This window comes from Anguilla rostrata, chromosome 7 (genome assembly GCF_018555375.3).
Source record: "Anguilla rostrata isolate EN2019 chromosome 7, ASM1855537v3, whole genome shotgun sequence".
Taxonomy (NCBI): Eukaryota; Metazoa; Chordata; class Actinopteri; order Anguilliformes; family Anguillidae; genus Anguilla; species Anguilla rostrata.
Genome location: NC_057939.1, coordinates 17,030,369 through 17,052,362, shown reverse-complemented (window position 1 = coordinate 17,052,362; position 21,994 = coordinate 17,030,369). Strand labels below are relative to the sequence as shown.

Sequence of the window (21,994 nt, the reverse complement as noted above, 5' to 3'; positions counted from 1 at the left end):
AAACACACAGAAGTGCAGTAGTGGTCAATATTCTCTTGTCCCCCTTAAGAGTGGTTAAGCTTTTATTGCACAGGTATGGCAATCTATGGTCAAATGTTTGTTCCGTGAGATTGCGGTTGAAATTTGAGGTCTTCCAGAGGTGGTTTATAGCTGTCGTGTCAAACGGCGCCAGGCATCGCACGTTTTGCAGTGCATTTTTCAACAACTCCACAAAGTTACCCAGATTTGTCTTGCTTTCCAGTTCAAAGAATCTGCTTTGCTGTTGAAAGGGACGCTGTGCAGGAATGCATTACTGACATAAGAAGCACAATGCCTCACAGACACGTGAGTGCGTGTGTGGGTCTTTGAAATTATTTCTACTGCGGTGCTGCTGTTTGTAATCTGTGAGTACACTTGGAAGCCTTTGGCATGTTTTTTCTGTGTCGACGCACATGCCACATTCACTTACAGCTCAAAAGACATAGCTTGTTCCTATGCCAGCACTGTCACAGGACTCATGGCTCTGTGATCTAAACCTCCCCACCTCAACCTCTTACGTAAACCTCTCCTCTCAACCTTCCCTCCTTCTCCATTTACCCTGACTGCCGGCCAAAGAGAGAGAGAGGAATTGTGCCTGTCCCCACAGACACTGCCCCACTGCTCACTTACACCTGAAAGAAATAAAAGCCGCTCTGGAGAGCAGAGCAGGAGCTGCCACCTCAGACAGACGAAAAAATACATCAGAAACAAAATCCTCCAGAGCAGTGCTCCTCATTTCTCATCCTGGAGAGCCGCAGGGCTTTTGCTGTTACTCGGCACTTAATTGAGCAATTAAAACAGTCAATTACACAGTTAACCGACTGCACCTGGTTTCTTGGGTCTGAAATGGTTGCTGATGTTAAGCCGAAAACAAAAACCAGGAGTGAAGTTCACTTCTCCAGAGCTAGAGTACAAAGAGAACAACCTAACGCTATCAGTATATACTGGAGGTAATGGGGTTCTGTTGAGGTCACTGTGCACCGTGCAATGCTGCCGATCCTGTGACTGGGTTCTGCACCACAAACCACAGGTACAGCCAATCACAGGAGAGGGTTATCCCCCACCAATGACAGCTGGTAACCTGTATGTGTCTGGTGAGCATCTATGACCACTTAAAAAACCCCCTGCAGTCACTTTTTTTCTTGCAATTATAGTGATTATTAAGCCACACACAAAAAATAAAACAAAATAAAAAAGGTCACTTGGTAGTGTGTCCGTTCGTATGGATATTCACCTCAGTTTCTGACTGGCAGCCCACCAAAACTTTGTTGCTTTATGTACAGAGAGCCCAAAGCCTATACTTATGTCGTTTGGATGTCAGGATTAGTTACAGTAAGTGTTCAGTTATAAATTTAAAATAATTTTCCATATTTGGGTATAGCTACTGGGGGTTCGGTGTGACGCTGGTCTAAGAAAGAGGGTAAACAAGATGAGTATTTTTGTAAAGGTCACACTGCCTTTCATCCTTTGATTGATTGGTTCCCAAAGTGGAGCTACAACAACATTTATAAGTGCAGGTCCTTCCCCCCACAATATACAAATTCACAAATGAACGGGTGTGGGCACGCATGCACACAAAACACGCACACACGTACACGCACATGCACGCACATGCACGCACATACACACACACGCACGCACACACGCATCCACACAGACTTGTGACTCCTTCCGATTCTTAGGTTTTTACACCCACTTGATACATAATAGAATATTCTGACTAATGCAGCCAGCACTCCCCTGAGGACCAGGCAATTGCGGGTTCTCTCCTCGCTGGGTGAAGCAAACGCGGGGGGAATTTAAATCAGGCACGTCTCATTGAGGAGCAGACCATAAAACACTCAGTGTGAGATGATGGAGGGGAGGAAAATCCCCGCAGCCTGCGCAGGCAGGAGTCTCCCACGGGAACACAGAGCAGGGGGGTGCCTTCCTCTACGCTGAGAGACTAAGCTTCCACTTCTAACTGACCACCTCCATGAGTGCACAGTGCATCACAGCTCACTGTTACCTGGAGTGTGCGCTTTACTACAGATCACTGTTTCCTCAAGTGTGCACTTTACTACAGATCACTGTTTCCTGAAGTGTGCACTTTACCGCAGCTCACTGTTTCCTGCAGTGTGCACTTTACCACAGATCACTGTTTCCTGGAGTGTGCACTTTACCACAGCTCACTTTTACCTGTGGAGTGCACTTTTTCCACAGCTCACTGATACATTCATGAAGTCAGAGACTTGAAGTGCACACTAAACACTGGTTACTGTGCAAAACTACTCGTAAAATCTCATTTACAAAATACTGTCATGCTGATTTAAAAAGAAATGCTGTTTGCAGTCATTTGTGAATATATGAAATGAGAGGTTCCCATGGAAGCAGCAGCTACTTAAAATGTCCTGTGTGCCATCAATAAAAAACACTGCTTCAGGGCATCATAAGTGATGAAATGGTGGAGTATTAAAGTGTGACACTGGTGGAATTGGGTGTCATTAATCAGCCATGTCAATGGCAAAGTGCACCCGGGAATCAGAGGCGAAGTCAGCAGCACCTCAAGAATGACTGGAAGGCTGTGAACCCCCGTTGGCTCATAATCAGGACTAAAATCCATCTGTTTACATACTGTAAGAGGCTACAACACTGAGAACAGCAGGAGACTCTGCCCATATTGGGGTACATTCTGAGCTGTGCTGAGAAAGGAACTAAAAAAAATGTGAGGGTGTTGTGATCAAGGGGAGATTTTAGGTTCTAAAACAGTTGCAAGTGGTGAAGGAGCTGTCTACCTTTTCTATTTGGAAAGAATAAGGCACATTTTTAACTGTGCTTACTTCTCATTGGCAGACCAAACACCTGCAAGACATTTGATGTACCTATAAATATAAACATGCTGTAGGCTTAATTTGCCAATACAACATGAGCTCTACTCCTTCTAAAGTGAGCTGTGTGTAACACAATTAGTATTTATGTGGCTTACCTCACTGGTGTTCATTCATAATTCATTGTGCATTTTTTGTTGGTCAGGTGACTACTTGATCATGTGATCAGGTTGGGGGAGGAGGGGCTACTACAAGGACGAAAGAGGAGTAAGGGAAGGAGAAAAATTACAATCACTGGTGTGTGTGTGTGACCTTGTTGAGGAAATGAGGGCAGGAACTATATCACATGATTGCTCCACCCTCACAGGAGTGCAGCCATCAATTCCCCCGTTCACGACAGCAGAGCGTATTTCTATTGTATTTCTACTGTAAAACATCTTTGTGACAGTGTGTCTGTAAAAAGCGCTACACAAATAAAATTGAATTGAATTGAACTGAGGAGTGGTAGCATGGCAACCTTGTCATAGTAAGCTGGAGAAGATTTCGGTAAGTAAAGGCTTGTCCTCCTCTTCTCTGAAATGGCTGGTCATTAGTTCATGCCTTATCAGAGACCATGGCACTAAAACAATTCCCACTGCAGATGAAGATTAGCATTTTTATTGGATTTGTGTTTCAAGAGTTTTCTTTTTTCATTACATCTGAGAAATAAATTCTTCAAAACCATTATAAAGCCTTCTAGTCAATATCTTCCCAAAGTAAGAAGATTTCTTTATAGACTTAACCCTGGACCTCTTCTTCGATATATTAATCATGCCATCTGCACAAGAATTTAATTATGAACCTCTCTGTGGCTCTTTCATAGATTATATTGAGTGGGGGTGGGGTGGTCAGGGGACAGCTTTACAGATCTATAACCTGTAATTACACAAACAAAGCTATTTCACATTTTCAAACACCATAGAATGCCTAAATAAGTAACACTATTGTATTGTTGCAACACAGTCGTTCCTCAAATAACTACAATGGTGTTACTCTGGCGTAAGATTATCATCATATGAAGTGCTGCAATAGGATGCTTTATTTTGTGTAATAAATCCATGTTTTGAATAAACATGTATTATCCAGCTGGACCACAGCAGTAACAGGCCAATGCCTGAAAGAGCATTTCATTTTTACGCTGTCAGTTGCAGTATACCCAGACTCAGATGACAAGCTCACGAGTCCAGACAAAAATGGCTTCCTTTTTATTTATTTTTTTTTAAACTTACGTAAGCCCTGTCCCTGCAGTCCACATCAGTGAGTCTGATGGACCTGGCCTCTCCTGCCTCCACACAGCTGAGGCCCCAAGCACACTACGGTCCCATTAACCGGGTGCACGGGCGGTAAGCCGACAGAAATGTACACAGGCCGCACAGTGTAGGACCGGAGGAGACTGAAGCCTAATGGAGATCTATTTGTCCTGTTATGCCTCTGGCAGAGATGTTATCTTAGGATGGCCGTTTCCCAGGGTTGGCAGCATCGCCGCTCTATCCTGGAGAAGGGTCACAGACCGTCTGCCCTCAGTTTAAGAGCAGAAGGACAAGGGTCATACACTCAGCATCCATCACACTCCAACGGCGCACATTTTTACGGTGGGGTGAACATTCCAATGTTTGTGGGGGAAAGAAATGCACCACTTTTGTCCCTAAAAAGACAGAAAGTACATGCTGCCCCTCTACCAGCATGCTCCCTCACTGTCCTGCTCTTTCTCGTTCACTCGCTCGCACGCACACACACACACTACAATATCTCCAGATACAACAAGGCCCAAGACTAGATTCTTTCCACGACAGAAGTGCCTACAGAAATAGGCCACAGCAGATGACTACAGCACTAGTCAGTGTTTACTCAGGATTATAGTACCCGGCAGGACCTGGGAACCAGGGAGGCATTACCATAAACCAGGCCTTACAGGGCTGGCAAAACAGCAGCCCCCCAGATAAATTCCATACCCTTTCTTCACCTTTGTTTCCCCTGTATTCACATCAAACTACTCTACATTTGGCACTAAAAATCCATACCACTCAGCTGCGTGCAAGGCCGTGGCTCATTATAGTCCTCCAACCTTACCCTTTATTTAATAGATCCTAAGGAGAATAACATGCAGGTGTACTTTCATTTTTACTGTGCTTTTATACATCTTGTTGCTGTGATGTATAAATTAGCTGCATAATGACCTGGTTGACAGGGACAGTAATTTATTCAATTTGGGACAGCAATCATAATACCCACAGTCGACAAACCGACCCCATTTTTAGAAAACTGTGATTCCACTACAGATCCCAATATTACACAATGTGCTGCTCACCTTTATATTTCCTAACACTGAAGTGTTAAAGGCCTATCCAGCTAAGGGCTTACTTTCATAATAACTACAAATAATGGCGAATTACAACACAATCTAGTGTTCTTCAACACTGCTCTACAAAGCATACTTATGCAGTCTGCTCACTGTAAATTACCGAGCGGGATAATCTTCCTCACACAACCTCTAAAATAAAGACTTTCATGGTGAGATTTTCTTCAGTTTAACATCCCTGTAATGCAATGAAACCTGCAGCTATAGCAGGGAGAATTATTCTTGGCAGTGGCTCTCTCTGGCTCGCCCTTAGAGAGATCAGTTAAACTCTGTTTCCTCACATCAAATGAATGGCCATTTACTCTGTACCCAGATCAGTCTAATGCAAGGGGTATGACATGAATCAGTGCAGACTCCCATAGACAGGTGGGCCCAGGATCAGCAAATACAGAGGAGTCAATGGTCAACTCCCGAAATGCTATTTCTAGGATCTGAGCACATATAGCAAGAGGCATGCGGTTTTTTGTTTTAAGTACTTTATTGGTAAGATATTTACACAGTGGAGAGAGTTTGGGGTGAGGGTGAGGGTGGGAGGAGTTCACTCGAGGTGGGGGCGGAGCGCGCTGTGCCCGTCAGGCCAACCTGGGCGGGGTGTCCCCATACAGCACGTCCCTGACCAGCTCCCTCACAGCGTCCTTGTCATCGGGGTCTTTGGAGAGACAAAAGGACACCGCTTGTCTTTAGTCACATAGCAGCATGTTGCCATGGCAATAACTCTCAGCAAGGAGGTTACTGGATTGAATCCAACATAGAGACACAGCTTGTTAAGATTAGGGGTCTCATATTAATTGTCTGGTGTGTCTGCAGATTGCAGGGCCTTGGAAACAAGGTGTGTGTGGAGGCTGAAGTCAACCGATGGCTAATATCAATCACTTTAGGTGCAGAAATGTTTAAATCCAGAAGACAAGTGCAGGACTGGAGTTTAAGACCCAGGTTACAACCCTTTACTGTCCTTCAGAAAACTTTACCTGGCACAACACATCATCAGGAAATTGCAAAAAAAAATAGAACAACATGACATGGCACAGCAACACAAACAGCACAACATGATACAGCACAGCAACACAAACCGCACAACATGACATGGCACAGCAACACAAACCGCACAACATGATACAGCACAGCAACACAAACCGCACAACATGACATGGCACAGCAACACAAACAGCACAACATGATACGGCACAGCAACTCAAACACAACATGATATGGCACAGCAACACAAACAGCACAACATGACATGGCACAGCAACACAAACAGCACAACATGATACGGTACAGCAACACAAACAGCACAACATATGGCACAGCAACACAAACAGCACAACATGATACGGTACAGCAACACAAACAGCACAACATGATATGGCACAGCAACACAAACAGCACAACGTGATATGGCACAGCAACACAAACAGCACAACATGATACGGTACAGCAACACAAACAGCACAACATATGGCACAGCAACACAAACAGCACAACATGATACGGCACAGCAACACAAACAGCACAACATGATACGGCACAGCAACACAAACCACACAACATGATATGGCACAGCAACGCAAACAGCACAACATGATATGGCACAGCAACTCAAACAACACAACATGATATGGCACAGCAACTCAAACAACACAACATGATATGGCACAGCAACACAAACAACACAACATGATATGGCACAGCAACTCAAACAACACAACATGATATGGCACAGCAACACAAACAACACAACATGATATGGCACAGCAACACAAACAGCACAACATGATACGGCACAGCAACACAAACCGCACAACATGATACGGTACAGCAACACAAACAGCACAACATGATACGGTACAGCAACACAAACAGCACAACATATGGCATAGCAACACCAATAGCACAGCAGCAGCATGCATGAATAAATAAAATGGTGCTGGTGAATGTGATTAGCACGTCTAGATTTGCATGCCTCATTTATTTGATTATTGGCAGTTTTCAGCAGACGACTATAGTGAGAGCTTGTTTCCATACAGCAGAGCATATGAGTACAGTATATGGGTGTAGATCAGAAGATCTTAGAGGGAAGTATCACTCAATATTGCTATTTACATCAATAGGAAAACATATAAAACAGCACTGATCTTAGCATCACACTTCACTCAAACAATGCCTGTACCTCCAATGAATTAAAGGGCAGTCATTCTGTTAAGGTGTTTTTTTCTTTGTAATAATTCTTTCTTTAACTCAAAATTGTATTTGGAATGATTCCGGTTCACAACAGGTTTTAAAGGACATGGAGACTCTGTATGGGAAGAATGGCAGCTGCTAACACACTGTAACTGCTCAGATTACAGGTACTGCATGTACTATTGGTGCTGCAGCAGCTGTCTTGTATTGCTTAGGTTCCCGGGAGCCACAGTATTCACGCAAACAATAATTGAATATGCAAAAGAGCTGAACCCCGTCGTGACACAATCCCTCACCTTCGCGGATTAGAATCGGATTAGAATCGGTGTTCCAGGGTAAAAAAGAACAGCCCAGAATCAGCCACACGCACTTGCGCGAGGGTATCTCTGAGTGATTCGCGAGCTGATAAAGGTTCGGTCGGACCGGGCGAAACGCTCCCGTGCGCGCCGCAGAGATTCAGAGGTCGCCGTTTCATCCCGCCATTCGCGCCGTGGCTGTGACCGCTTTAATTGCTCGGCGGAACAAAAGCGCAGGTTTCAGCTCTAAAAGAGGCCTTTTGTTTTCCTTTGTACCTGCTGACGTTGCAGTGACATCACTGACCTTGTTGACCAAGCTGCTGCAGAGAGGTGGGATGACGTGGTCTCGGTCCACGTGGATAGAACAGAGGACTGACTGTCTTTTCCATACAACGTGGAAATTTGCCTTTGGGTCCATGACACTACGCTGAAATCGTACACAATTAACCAATCGGTGCCTGAAGGTGGCCAGATTGGGCCAAATGCAGTTAGACATCACATTAAGCTCAAGCAGCTTTTGCCACTGATTGACCGATCGATCGTGGTGTGTCTGTTTCGAGTGCTAATTGCACATTTGGTTCTGACAGACCAAATTCTTGCTTCACATACAGGTTGCTCAGCTCCCTTCTTTACAATTAGCTGTGCTGTGGCATTTGTCATGTCAGCCATATCTCCAGTTTACTGAACAGACATCCACATCTACAAGCACAGGGAAAAACAATTTGACACCGCTGCTAAAACAGACGTCGGGAATTGAACCCATGACCTCATGGTTCTGAGCTCGGTCCGTTAAGCGGTACCCTATGCCCCGGCATGCGCTGAAATGATGAACCACTGGATGTTGCCCTCAGAGAAAGCGTGCTGAACATATTCCAGTTGTTACAAATCAGCGAGCAGAGAGCTGAGTGCTACAAACGATCAATTAAGGCTATTTTGGTGCTGAGAGAACAGAGGCCGGCCCGAACAGATAAGAGCTCAGGGCTGCTGGGTCGCCGCTGGACCGTGAGTCACAGAGGGCAGTGAGCTGTTCAGAGTCAGCCCGGCTTTGCGTGTGTGTGTGTGCGTGTGTGTGTGTGTGCGTGCGCTTCTGTGTGCTTTTGTGTGTGTGTGTATGTGTGTGCACGTGTGCGTGTATGCTTTTGTGTGTGTGTATGTGTGCACATGTGTGTGTGCGTGTGTGTGTGTGCGCTTGTGTCTGTCTGTGCTTCTGTGCGTGTGTGTGTGCGCGCTTGTGTCTGTCTGTGCTTCCGTGTGTGTGTGGGTGTGTATGTGTGTGTCTGTGCTTGTGCGTGCCAGGCACAACGCTGACCTTGCCCAGAACACGAAGCGCAGAGCGCTGGGTCCTGAGCCACGGCAGCCGCAGGGGGCGGAGTCACGTGCGCGCGGCACGGCGCTCTGTCTGAGCGGCAAAGCCTCCGTCAGCCGAACGTCCACCCATCCTGCCGCACGTCCCCGAAAACGGGATCGTACAAACGACCGAACGAGCGTGCCCATCGCCAAAATAAAAAGCGCGGACGGAAAAATAACAGGCGTGCACAGAGAGGGTGGCGGGCGACGGGCACGGAGAGGAAGAGCGAACGCGAGACGGCGAAGAGCAAACGCGTGCAGAGCTGGTTCTGCAGTGGGGACTGTGTGTCACCACAGCGACCGCGCCGAGTAAAAAATCACAGCCCCGTCAGCACCTTCGCAGCGAGATCCCCGCAGCTTCACACGCGCTATGATTCAACTTCCCCTCCTAACTCTTTAAAACAGCTTTGCCCAACTCCGTAGCACGAGACCTGGGCTGCGTTATTCCTTCAGGGAAAAAAGGCTGAAAACATGTTTAATACGGTTCAGTTATTTATCCTGTTATTACAGTGTGTGTGTACAGTGCACAGGTTCTTGATAAGGCTGAAGATTGATGAGGTCAACCTCACACACCTTACAGGCCAGACACAAAGCAGGGAAGCTGAGCTGCATCGCTTGCTGTGAAGCTGTCTGTTACAGGAAGATCATTTCAGCAATTTAGTCCGTTCAGTCTGAGCTGGGCTGACAAAATGTGTAAATGAGGGCTCGTGATATTTTGGGGTTGTGGGGCGGTTTAAGACAACATTCAGTACTTCAGGAGGTCAATTGTTAAAAAACGCTTTCTTTGAGGTATACAATCACAACTGCAATGAGCTGTGGATACAGTACAGTCTGTGTTCATATGTGTGTGTGTGTGTGTGTGTGTGTGTGTGTGTGTGTGTGAGAGCGCATGCGTGTCAATGTTTGCTTGGCTGGAACAGGCACTGAACCCCAAAGCTGCATGCATACTGTGGGATCAACAGGGAGCTCAGCCGTTTCCCAAATTCAGGTCTCAATCTCACACATCGCCTGGGCTGTTGAGCATCATATTTTCATTTTTTAATATGTGTCACTTCGTACGGTATTAACGGAAGCAGGGCCAGACGATATCGACGAAAACATCAACGCGCCCCCCATTTCCAAAGTACAAGAACGGAAGAGACATGTCCGCAGCAGATCTGTTATGTTTTTGTTAACGATGCAGCAATGAACCATCATTAAAACATGTCATGTGTATTTTTGTGCTATTTTTTGTGTTCTGACGTTCATGAGGTCCTCTGTAAAATGCTGCAGCAGATCGCCCCCCCCCCCCCCCTTTAGGACCTGCAGCGCTCCTAATTCGGGGCCTGTCACTTTCAGGCATCTCCATCTGCTACCCTGACTGGCTGTCTGACACACACACACACATATACACACGCGCACACTCATGACACACGCTCCACCGGCCTTGTCCCTTTTGAACTCACTATGAGAGCGGTAATGACCCCCGGTCTCCATATCTCTCTGTACGTTCTGGTCGCACTGTTCCGCCCCGACAGAACACACAGAACCGAGCGAGGGGAGGGAGAGAATGGTGGAAATAGAGATAGAAATTGAAAGAACGACTGAGCGAGAAAAAGAGATGGGTGAGAGAGGGCAGCCATAGTGTTGTCCAGGGAACACGAGGGAGGAATAGAGAGAAATAGAATAGCAAGAGAGAGAAAAGGAGAGAAAGAGACAGAGAGAAAGCGTTCGAGAAAGAGCGAGTTAGAGACAGAAAGAGAGAGAGAGCTGCACTGTATGAGACAGCCTGTCATCAATATGGAAGGGCAATGACTGTCGACACCAGCAGTTCATTATTTACATATTGTGTATTACATGGGACAAATATGGCAGTATGTTAATGTTGCTGTTATGTATGTGTGTATAATGTGTGTATATTAGTTTACAGGTTGTATAGTTGATTTTTATTTTATTATATTATTTATCTGTTTTTGTCATTACTGTTGTTCTTTATAACTCGTACAATGCATGTCATGCCAATAAAGCATCCCGAAAATTGAAAAACTGAAATTGAGAGAGAGAAAGAGTCATAGAGAGAGAGAGAGGGGGAGAGAGGGCGAGAGAGAGAGAGAGAGAAAGTTAGAGAGAGAGAGAGAGAGATTAGCATATAGCAGAGCTCATTCCCATGCTGGAGGTGTCTGCAGCTGCTTAGCCATGCACTCAGAACACTGCGCATGACATACAGCGAATGGGGGATAACGGAGATGAGCAAAGTGGAAGCTGTCACAATACACAAATCCACTTACAGCGCGTATACGCTCTCAGCAAGCTGTCCCAGAGTGTCTGTGCACGTGTCTAGACTAGTATGCATACATGCATTCGTCGGTGTTTGTGCATGTGTGTGCATGTCTGCACGTGTGAATGCGTGTGTGTGCGCGCATACGTGTGTTTGTGTGTGTGTGTGTGTGTGTGTCTGTGTCCCGGTGGCCCTATTAGTGCTGCTTCTTTACTCCTTTTGTTCAAGGCTATTGATTTTTTACTTCTACTCAAAGAAAACAGTGACAGCTTTAAAACAGAAGTGACAGGTTTATCCCGTTCACTCTCCTATAAACCCAGCAATAAGGAGCTCTACAAAATAGGAACTGGAGGACAGTGTACTAAAATAAGTCTAAACTTCAGCAGCCACTGAACTGAAGGAGAGAACAGCGATGCTAGCCCCTTAGGAATGAGCGGAACCTGACACCTTTAATGAGTCGATTCAGCACACAGTTGGTCTAATTGGATCAGAAGTCTTAAATTCAGGTTCTCACTAAATATGTCACCGTGACAAGGATTTGCCAACTTTTCCTACACCATGTTGTGATTCTGGTAATTTTGCATTGGCTGTTGCCAGCACCCCAACAAATTCTAGCTTGACATATTTCTGGCTTGCTCGGATTTCTTTAGAAGTAGCAAAGATTGCGGTTGGTCCATAAGCCTGTCATGTTACACATCCCACTAGGGGACAGGTGTAGCGTGACTGTGCAAAACTGCTGTGTCTAAATAAAATGGGGGATTTCCCCACACAGTCTGGTTAGGTAAGTAGACAGGTAAGAACCATAAAGGAGAAAGAAAAGGGCACGTTACTGATACCCTTCGCCCTGCCCCCTGTCCCAGACTCACCCACACCCAGGCGCTCCAGCAGGTCCCTGTACCCCGGCCTCTCCTCCAGCACCCTTATCAGGTTGGTGGGCTCCATGCGCTCCAGCTCCACCCTCCAGTACACGTAGATCTTGTGGTTGAAGCTGACGTAGACAAGGCATGGGCTGTTCCTGCCGTCCTTACAGGTGTACTGACCTGTCCCAGACACGACAGGAAAGGAAACGACAGTGCTGACATCACAGCTCTGACATCACAGAACTGGCATCACAGCACTGCTGACATAACAGTGCTGATATGGTACACACGTGCACTGTAACCTCAGAGATCTGAAATTGCTGCACTGAGTCCAGAGGTAAAACAGATAACAGGTAAAACATATCTAAGACAGTATTTAATCGTCCATTATGCAACGAAGTAGGATTTCACAAGACAGACTGGCCATTTTACAAACACTGTTCCCACAGTGCAGAACAATCCTCACCAAGTCAAATTAAATCACTGTTTAAACCTATAGCAGCTGATTTTATACATGATCAGATCATGAGTCTGTGGCGCCGTGGTAACGAGCGGCTTAACGAGGACCTCCTGTGTTTTTCATTCGCATCGCACCACACCACGGCGCACTGACTGAGGAGCCCTCCCTCTGACACACTCATTTCATTTACCCTTTCATTTCATTCAAAATAAGATCTCTCACTCCGGCAAACCGCAGTCTGCTCAGCAACAACAGCACTCAAAGGGACAGACAAAGGGAGAGAGGACGGGTCCGAGAGGGAGGGAGGGAGCCGGAGAAAAGGAACTAAGAGAGAGAAAGAATACTGCAGAGAGAGAGGGGGAGAGAGGGACAGACATTGAATTGGAATAAATGTGAAAGACAGAAAATGTGAGAGAGATTGGGCCAGCATGAAAAATATCACATTAAAACAGCATGATAGAGAGAGAGAGAGAGAGAGAGAGAGAGTGAAGAAGCAGGAGAGAATGATAGGCACATGAGAGAGAGAATTATAGAGAAGGAGATAGAGTGATAAAGTAAAAGCGAGAGCAGGAAAGAGGAGTAAAAAAAGGATGAGACTGACAGCCCACCAGAAGGCTCAAACACAGGCCTCAGTTCTCATTTTAAAGAACGGCTTCCATAAATAAGCATGCAAACATGGTACGTCTCCAAATGAATGAATCACCAACGGGGTTCAGGAGACCCCCACAGGGAGCTCAGAGCACATTCTCTGGCCCCTGTCTCCAAGTCAAAAGCTCCACACCGCCACCTAGTGGTGGGTGCCACCCTTTCACCTCTCTGAGAGATCAATCAAAATGTCACAGCAATATAACACAGCAAGTGATATGACAACGTGATTATGCTTTTGGGAAATGCCTTCTTTGCGATGTCAGCATGCAAGATGCTGACATTTAGGTAGCACAAGACACAGGATCAGTGTGTTCGCGGTGGCTCTCTATGGTGGCCCACGAGGGAAATGTGCTCCAAATCAAGAAACCATGCGAATCCCAAAACACGCAGAACAAGCTGAAGCAAATGCAAAAACGGAAATGTGCGGCGAGAGAACGTGGGCTACTGCAAAACGCCAAAGCAAATGTGAGAAGAAATCGTGCTGCTTGTTCAGAAATGACTCAAACAGGACAAAATAGTTCCGTAACAGCATAACCTCTGTAGAAAACGACCATTTTGATGCTTCTTCTATTTTGTATTAAGCTAACGTATTATTTTCTTATTTCATTAATGCAGATACATAAAGTATTTTACATAAGCCCATGACCTATTTTATCATGTCATGAAGAGGCCCCTTTACAACTCTACATACTTCATGTCACAATAATTAGCGAGGGTTCTCACCTGCACAGAAGGCGTTTACATTCTCATCGAACTGAAACCTCACAACCATGCGGTTGTGGTCGATAATGTAGGTCTGTCCGTCCCAGGCGCAAGCCACCACCTCCTCTCTGCCGTCTCCCTGAGAGACGATCACACAGACAGACAGACAGACAGACCGACACACACATACACACACACACACACTAACACATTACTTTTGCTGAGGTAAAAAAAAAAAAACAATAAAAAAAAACACTACAATCCTTCCCTGATCCCCTATTGATCTTCCATCACGAAGAGAACATCAGTACAGCATTAAAACACATGGCTGGTGGGGACTGTGTAAACCTGTTGTCGCCAGATAAGCTAAATCCTTGCCGTTGCCAGGTGAGTCACCGGCAGTTAGCAGTTGGGAGAAGACCATGCAGCTGGATCAGGGGCGCTGACTCACCGTGACATCCAGCTTCTGTAAGGCGAAGAGCTGGTGATCAACCTGCACTGACCACAGCAGCTTCTCCGAGCTGTCCATCAGCTTCAGAGTCCCTGTGGCAAACAAATTAGCCCCACGGACAATGAGCGCTGGTCACCTTCCCTAGCCACTAAGAGCACTGTTACTGCTATAGTGCTGATTGTATTTATACAGGACGTATCACAGAGTTCACATTTCACACAATGAACTCACACATTAAGCTATTTTACGCAGGTATTTTCCTGGTTAAATAGCTTTCTTGTGGGTTGTTTAGAATACCAGTGTCTCGCTGTATATGGGACCAAAATGACACAAATTCAAAAATGATATCAAGCTACTGGAAAAAAAAATGGCCACTGTAGGGTTAGAGCAAACCTAGCAGTTTTTAATAACCGACAGCGGCAGAATAGAGCAGCCTGACACATGAATGCCATCCCATCAGAGTTTGATTTGCAGTGTTAGGGTGAACCCTAGCCCTGATCGAATCACGCAACAGGGGAGAGAGAGTAGGGCATGGACAGAATTCAGAATGAGGGAAGGCAAACAATCCCATCTCCCACCTCAGACCAGCATGGAGGAGTACGCACTCCAATAGCAATGCTGTAGGACTAGGGTACTACCTCCACCACGGACAATACTTCCAATCCCATGCGAAGGAAATATCAAAGAGATCCCAGCCCCACCCAGATATATGCCTCTCCATGAAACCATTGAAATGACTTAGGCTACATAATCCACGCTAAATGATGTAGAAGCACATCTCATTGCCTTCTGACTTAATCATCCTTTTAAAAAACACACTGAGAAACAGCACTGCTGGTCCTGATAATGAGAGCCCTAGCTACAGAACAGACAAAACTGGTGACTAAATCCCCTCAGAACGCACGGCTCTTCATTAGCCTCCCGACCCGCTGAACCCAAGTCTGATTTACGTTTCGCCTGATCACAGAACGATTTGTGCGGTTGAGACAACGTGGGGGACGGGATTATCAGAGCTGCACCAAGGCGCTTAGAAGCTGAAACAGGGCTGGGAGAAATGCACTGATGCCCAGAGACGTTACTTTTAAAAGACAGCAACAACAGTTTGATAACACAATCTGGGTGAGGCTACAAATTTGTTTCGATGCAACAAGCTCTCGTACAAACTGCACGAAAACAATCACACAGTTTTAAAGTGTGCAGTGTACCCCCATCATTAACCAAGATACGCAGTATTTTTCATTATCTTATTCACACGTTTAAAACGGAAACGTACTGTACAGTACATCACAAGTTCTAATCAACAGAGATCCTATTCTCTTGAGATTTTTTCTGTTCCTCTCTTTGATTGTAACTGTTCAACACCAGCGTGCCAAACCACATCCAAGCATGCAATTACTGCAGCGGCTGCGACAACAGCACCTCTCCACAACACTAATCGCATCACTTCCTCTCATTAACAACTCTGTGGTCTGCTCATTATCATACTGAACACTGAGAAACACCAGCGTCTGTCTTTAAAAAAGTGGAGCAAAAACCCCTATGCATTACTGCAAAAGAGGAGGTTAATGACACTGGAAAACAGCACGTATGCCTTCCAACAGTGCCTTCCAAATCCAATTTCCAATTTCTCAAAATCCACATTATGTGAAGCTCCTATAATACTTGAATTAAAGCCATTTTGTGACGGAATTCTTATCAAACAGTTTATGGAGCCATTTAAACTGGAAGACACTCAGATGTTCAGAAACACCCTGTCTTCCAGATCTAGAGGGAGAAGAGCCCATTTCATCATGGCCCTCAGTGTCAAACTGCCTTCATTACCCATAATTCCCCATTAAAGCAATGACCGAGCACAGTTACAACCCTTTTCATCTGGTACAGCACGGCTGCTTTTCATCTGAATTACCCTCACCCAGAGCAACAGAACACAACGGCACACTGAATGAAGGGAGGTCGTGGGAACAGAGTCTCAGTATATCTGCTATATAAAAATTTCCAAAGAACATTTGATAGAAAGGAAAATAAATGTGGTACTCAATATTGGTGAAATGTTAAAATCTATATAAATGGCAACAGTGATGTTAAAAGGCACATATAATTTGAATTTCTCTTTTATTAATCTTTTAGCTTTCCTTCAATTCTTCCTTCCTTCAATTTGATTTTAAAAAAAAAACAGCTTCGCGTGCGAGGCTGGTTGCGCTCGTGGAGACGGGGGGAGGAGCCTGCGCCCGGGCCGTTCCGCGTGGGCTTCCTGTCAGGAACACGCGATGGCATTAACGCGCAGAGCCCCGCTGAGGTGCGCAGGGATCAGGAGGGGCCCGAGCGCGGGGCAAAAGCAGACTGCGCTCCGACGGGGGTCCGGCTAATCAGCCAGCGAACCATAAAAGAAACATACGCCGTCCTAGGCGCCGTCCTACGCACAACACCCGCCCGCCCGCCTCCTCCCCCCCCCCCGAATACGCCCTGCCGCTCCCTCCGCCCCGCCGATTATCATTTTAAAGCGCCTGGAAAATGTGTGACGGGAACCGCGGCTAAATAAAGGTCTCGGATCCCCCCCCCCACCACCCCCCCCACCACCCGCCCGCACCACCCAGCTCCTCACCCTCCAGCTGACAAAGCTGCTAATTACTGTCTTTGGTTCCTGTACGAGAGCGCCACAATCAGCCTCTCAGCGGTCTGGCACAGGCCCGTGGGGTTTTTATAGCAGGGTTCAGAGAGGAGGAGAAACCACAACCTGCCGCTGACAGCGAACCGCGGGGCGAAGGCAGGGCATTCTGCAGCCTCAGGGCGGGCCCCGCTCCTCCGTGGTTATATTAAACACATATTTCTTTAGGAACAGAAGCTGTATATTTTAACAAGACGTCAGAGTGGCTAAACCAGCACTGCAGCCACAGCAGCACACAGCACAGGGGATTAGCAGGAGGGAGGAGGTGCCCGTCCGGTTCTGGTTGCCGCTGACGCTCACCGTCTAAAGTGCAGAGGGCGAACAGGCCACACTTGGAGGAGTCGTCTTTGGAACCTGCAATGCAGAACAACCAGTCGCTTAGCCAGGGGGAAAAAATATCTATCTACAGTAAAGAGCACTTGATGTGAGAGGAACAGGCAATAAACAACGTACACAGTGGCTCACACACGAAAGCATTTATGTATGAATGCGTGCGCAAGTACACGTAGAATGTTGTGTCCACAGGTGGGCTCTTTTTATATTAGCCCGTACCATTAAGGAGCAGTGCTCTGTGTGCGTGTGCGCGCGTGTGTGCGCATTCTTATCCTCCTCCATCTGTGTAAATCCCCCCTGTCAATTCATCTCCCTCCTTCACTCTTTTCATCGGGTTCACACTCATCAGAGAGCAGCCTCTCCACCCCCCCCCACACCTGCCATCTCCACGGCGCGGCGGCAGCGCGGCGGGCTGAGAGGCTCGCTCCCACGGTCCGCGACCGGGACAGTCGCGCTCGGTCATTAGTCATCCTCACGCTGAAAGATGAAGCAGGCGGCCTCGCGCGGAACGGGAGCGCTGCATTATGCACGAGAGCGGGGCTCATAAATCCCAGACGGACAGAGTGTACACGTCTGCGCAGGACGCAGCCGAGAGGACGGGGAACGCGCGAGCGCTACTTTATTTAGCTCCATTAAGAGATGAAGTGCTGTACTACACTGAGCCCCTGTGTGTGTATACGCAGCCTAACCTCCCATTATTAGCCAGAATGAAAAGAAAATCCCCCTACACAGCCAACCATAGCAACAGCTGGTTCTGGATAAAATATTATAATTAAGAGAGCATTCTTAAGGAGAAGACTTCATAAAAGGTGGGGAATAATATACTGATATCTCACTTAGTAAACGCAAAGACAGAATTAACATCACATTTGAAATTTTTTGTAATTTGAAATGTTTTGTTAAAGGATGTTACTGATGATCTTCTCTTTAATGCAAGATGCCCCAGCATTAAGGTGACAGGCCCGAAAACACGAAAGGCTGGGCAGGCTGGAGAGGCCACTGAAATGTAATGCAGTGTCGGCTGTCTGGAGCAGCTCTGTCCGTACTGTACCTCTGCTTATGCTGCCAATCAGGTGGGTGGAGACGTTCTTATTGTGGATGCGGCCAGTGGTCAGGTGAAGAATGACATCTCTGGAGGGGCTCTCCCTGTGACAGACAGGCATGATACATACAAATATACAATCAGCAACACACACACACACGATTAGCAGATAAACCAGTGGAGGTAAGTACAGAGATCCAATCAATACTTGAATAGGAACAGCAGCACAATCTCTACGCAACTCAGTCCAGAATTACATTTTTTGACTCTCATGCTAGGACTCTAAGCTAAGTTAATATTCTGGCTCCCTTTTTGTGTGGGAGGAGAAACACACTATTCGTCCTCACCCCCCAGGAGTGGCCGGGGTACCCTCTCCCGTCGCAGCAGCGCCCTCTTGTGTCCAGGAGCACAGCAGGATGGCATAGCCACATCCTGGCTGGGACACCATCAGCTCGGGAACTCCCTCTGGCCCCGGGTTCACCGACAGGCTGTCCACCTGGGGGAGCACAGGGGAAAGAGGGAAGGGGGAAAGGGAGTCAGAGGACGAGAGGAAAGAGCGCAAACGACAGAGGGAATGAAGAAAGACGAAGAGGGAGAAGGCTGTTTGAACACTTACTGCAAATTAAGTCATTACATGTTCCTCCTTGTGCTATATGAATTACAAGTTGTTTTTTTCTGTCCATGAGTTGGCAAGATTTGTCATAAATTAGAGGATATTGCCAAGATATGGAATAAAAGGACATCTACACAGTACTTCACACTACAGATGGCCAGAATGTGACCAGACAGTGATTTATCAGCGCACTTTTCATGCACATTGGAAAATAAAGAGTATGAGACATTAGAAGGAGCTAGGCTCGTGTTTTTCAGGAGTGCGAGCGCAGTGCTTTCATGAACTATCACACCTGCCCCTCCAGCAGCCATTTCTTCAGCAGGACCAGCTGTCCCGAGGACAGGTCCGTGGAGTCTGGGGGCTCCTCCCAGCGGAACGCCCGCACCACCCGATCCGTGTAGCCCACCACCAGCTCGCTGCGCCCGTCTCCGTCTGCAGGCCGAGACAGTGCACACGCGCGTGCACACGCACACATGCTCACAAACACCATCACCCTTCCCACAGCACTACCACCGGGCCAGTTTCATGGAAAACTAATGTACACAACAAAAGACTGCAGCAATTCCTGCTGAAAAAGGTATTACATTTACCCAGAGGTGGAAAGTCCAGGGGTCAGAAAGTAAAACTCCTGTCTTGTGTTTCTTCCACCCATGAAGTCAGCCAGCTGATTTCACTAATTAGTTTCACCTCCTGGCTGAAGCAACTGCTTAAACACTCCTACATCCTCAAACACTGCGCATTTCCATGACCAGGATCAGACAGTAATGCAATGCATACCAAACTTTAATGGCCATAGCAATGCCGTATTCCATGTTTCTAATAAATCCCATCTAAAATACAGTGATTCAGCAAGAGAGCTAATACAAATTAAATGAACAGAGAAAGAAGGGAGAAAACTTACCAATGTCACTAATTAGGATCACTTTGGTGTTGGCAGGAATGTGCTGTGTGAAGCAGGGCTTCTGGTCATCCCAGAACATTGCCTCCTGCTGGCTGGAGGTCTCAGACTTGGATGTTGCAGTGGAAGTCAGATCAAAGAGGTGGAACCAGCCCTCTGCCCCCACTGCCACCACATAGTTCTGTATGGGGGATGAGAGGCATCTGTTAGAGGCTGTGGTGAAAAGCAGAAAAAATGCAAAAGAAAAGCAAGGGCAGGACACAGGCTGGTTGAGTACACCCTGAATTAAAGTTGTATTATTTAGCTATATTATGCTTTACGTTTATTTTTTTTACTTAAGAATAATGTAACATGCACTGCTCATAGTAGATAAGGGGGGGGGGGAGATTTAAGTTCTGTTTTCATTTTGATGACTACTGAGGCTCACTCACCTTTCCTTTGTTGCAGATGTCTCCCACTCCCACACAAGTGAGCTAGAAACAAAAAGGCAACCCTCACTAATTGGTTTGTGTAGAAAATATTTACAGCATAACACCAAAACAGCATTTTAAAAAAATGAAACAAGACATTTTTCAAGGAACCAAGAAACTATTCATCCCAGACATGCTGTCTGAAAATATCAAAGATGGGGTGCCTTCAAAAGGCAGCAACAACAATATGAACATCAGAAGAGAAATGTTTCTCAGTGACTGTAATGGGAGATGATGTCCATAGCTCAGGATTCTGCAAATATTTAAGGAACCTCAAACCCCACCTATGTTCAATTTGCGCCTGCATCACTTGACACTCACCATTCCAACACAGGAGCGGGTGATCCAGGGCTTGGACTCGTCATTCTTGTACACAAGCAGCTTCCCACTAGTGTCACCCACCACAAGCTCATTCAGCTGTACAAAAGCATTGACATGGCGAGTTATTTTAACGGTCACTTAATAAATTTCAGTTTCATAGAACATGGTATATCGTTTGTAAACGTATCCAAAACCACTGGTTGTATTACGATTGGCAATATAAAACATTTTAGTATGGCAAGGTACGTGCTAAAGCGACCTCCGATTGGAAGGATAGTGCAATAAAATTGGAGGGAAAGAAAATTGAGTCAGTGTGACACGACATGTAATGAAGAAAATGTGAGACTTCTAGCCTCCTACACAATGAATTGACACTTTCAACAGTGGGTGACGGGTTTAACTATCAACTGAAGCAACGTGGAAGGGAGCTGCATCCAGTCTGAATTCGCGCCCTACAGATTATTGACAAGTAAACAAAAAACGTTACGACCCAAACCTCAATATACCAATCTCAGTCTCAGAGGTTCCTTAGCATCAGTGAAAAGACGAAGAGAGGAATTACACCAATTCGGAACATTTCCCAAAACAACGTGTATAAAGGGGATTAAGAAGCTAAATTATGTTGACATGCACGACCGATGTACAGCGACGGCTGCGGTTAGCTATGTAAAAAAAGAACACCTAAGGAAAGTTATCGGCCTAACTTTATGACATAAAGACAACACGGGCTATAGAACAGGTAGTTTCCGCGTTACCGAGTCATTGTCCGCATCTCCCAAGCAGATCGCATGTGGAAAAAGCGTTCCTGAGAAATCCAGACTGACACGCTGAACATAACTCAACGAGCGCATCGTTTAGCCAGATACTGGGTAGTACTACTCAACTCGCCAAGTTCTTTAGACTGCCAACTAGACGCCTCACTCAGTAAACTAAGCAACTGCGTTTGCTAGGGTAACGTGAATTAGCAATGTCTGGCCAAATAATGTCCCGATATTAACTGTGGCGCTAATTCCAGGATCTGTTGTCATCCTTGAAATGAAATTATTTTAAGTTCATCATTATTAACTAAGCGCTCCGCACAAAACATGGCGCTCCGGACAGTCACGTGTTTACATGTAAACATTTCACACGTGACAAATGTAAGGAAGCGCAATTGGGACTTATTTCATCATGGAGGGCGCGTAGAGGGCCACTTCGCGCTGAACCAAAATCAGCGATACCATTCCA

At 46.3% G+C, this 21,994-nt stretch overlaps 1 protein-coding gene across 1 annotated transcript; it reads right to left on the bottom strand.

Annotated features, from left to right (window-relative positions):
- Positions 1 to 5,675: 5,675 nt before the first annotated feature.
- On the bottom strand, positions 5,676 to 21,884 carry itfg2 (integrin alpha FG-GAP repeat containing 2). The gene is made up of 12 exons (XM_064343276.1): positions 21,523 to 21,884; positions 20,768 to 20,863; positions 20,408 to 20,449; positions 19,980 to 20,157; positions 19,371 to 19,510; positions 18,813 to 18,961; positions 18,475 to 18,569; positions 17,391 to 17,444; positions 14,426 to 14,517; positions 13,996 to 14,113; positions 12,171 to 12,344; positions 5,676 to 5,872 (listed from the first exon to the last, which is right to left on the bottom strand). Exons 1-12 carry the CDS (start codon positions 21,616 to 21,618, stop codon positions 5,796 to 5,798), a joined length of 1,311 nt encoding a protein of 436 aa, XP_064199346.1. The 5' UTR covers positions 21,619 to 21,884; the 3' UTR covers positions 5,676 to 5,795.
- Positions 21,885 to 21,994: the final 110 nt, after the last annotated feature.

Coding starts and splice junctions, on each gene's coding strand:
- itfg2 (XM_064343276.1), bottom strand. CDS start 21,618: ATGCGCTCGTTGAGTTATGTTCAGCGTGTCAGTCTGGATTTCTCAGGA. Junction 20,450..20,767: donor CCCGCTCCTGTGTTGGAATG/GTGAGTGTCAAG, acceptor TTTTGTTTCTAG/CTCACTTGTGTGGGAGTGGG. Junction 5,873..12,170: donor GCTGGAGCGCCTGGGTGTGG/GTGAGTCTGGGA, acceptor GTCTCTCCAAAG/ACCCCGATGACAAGGACGCT.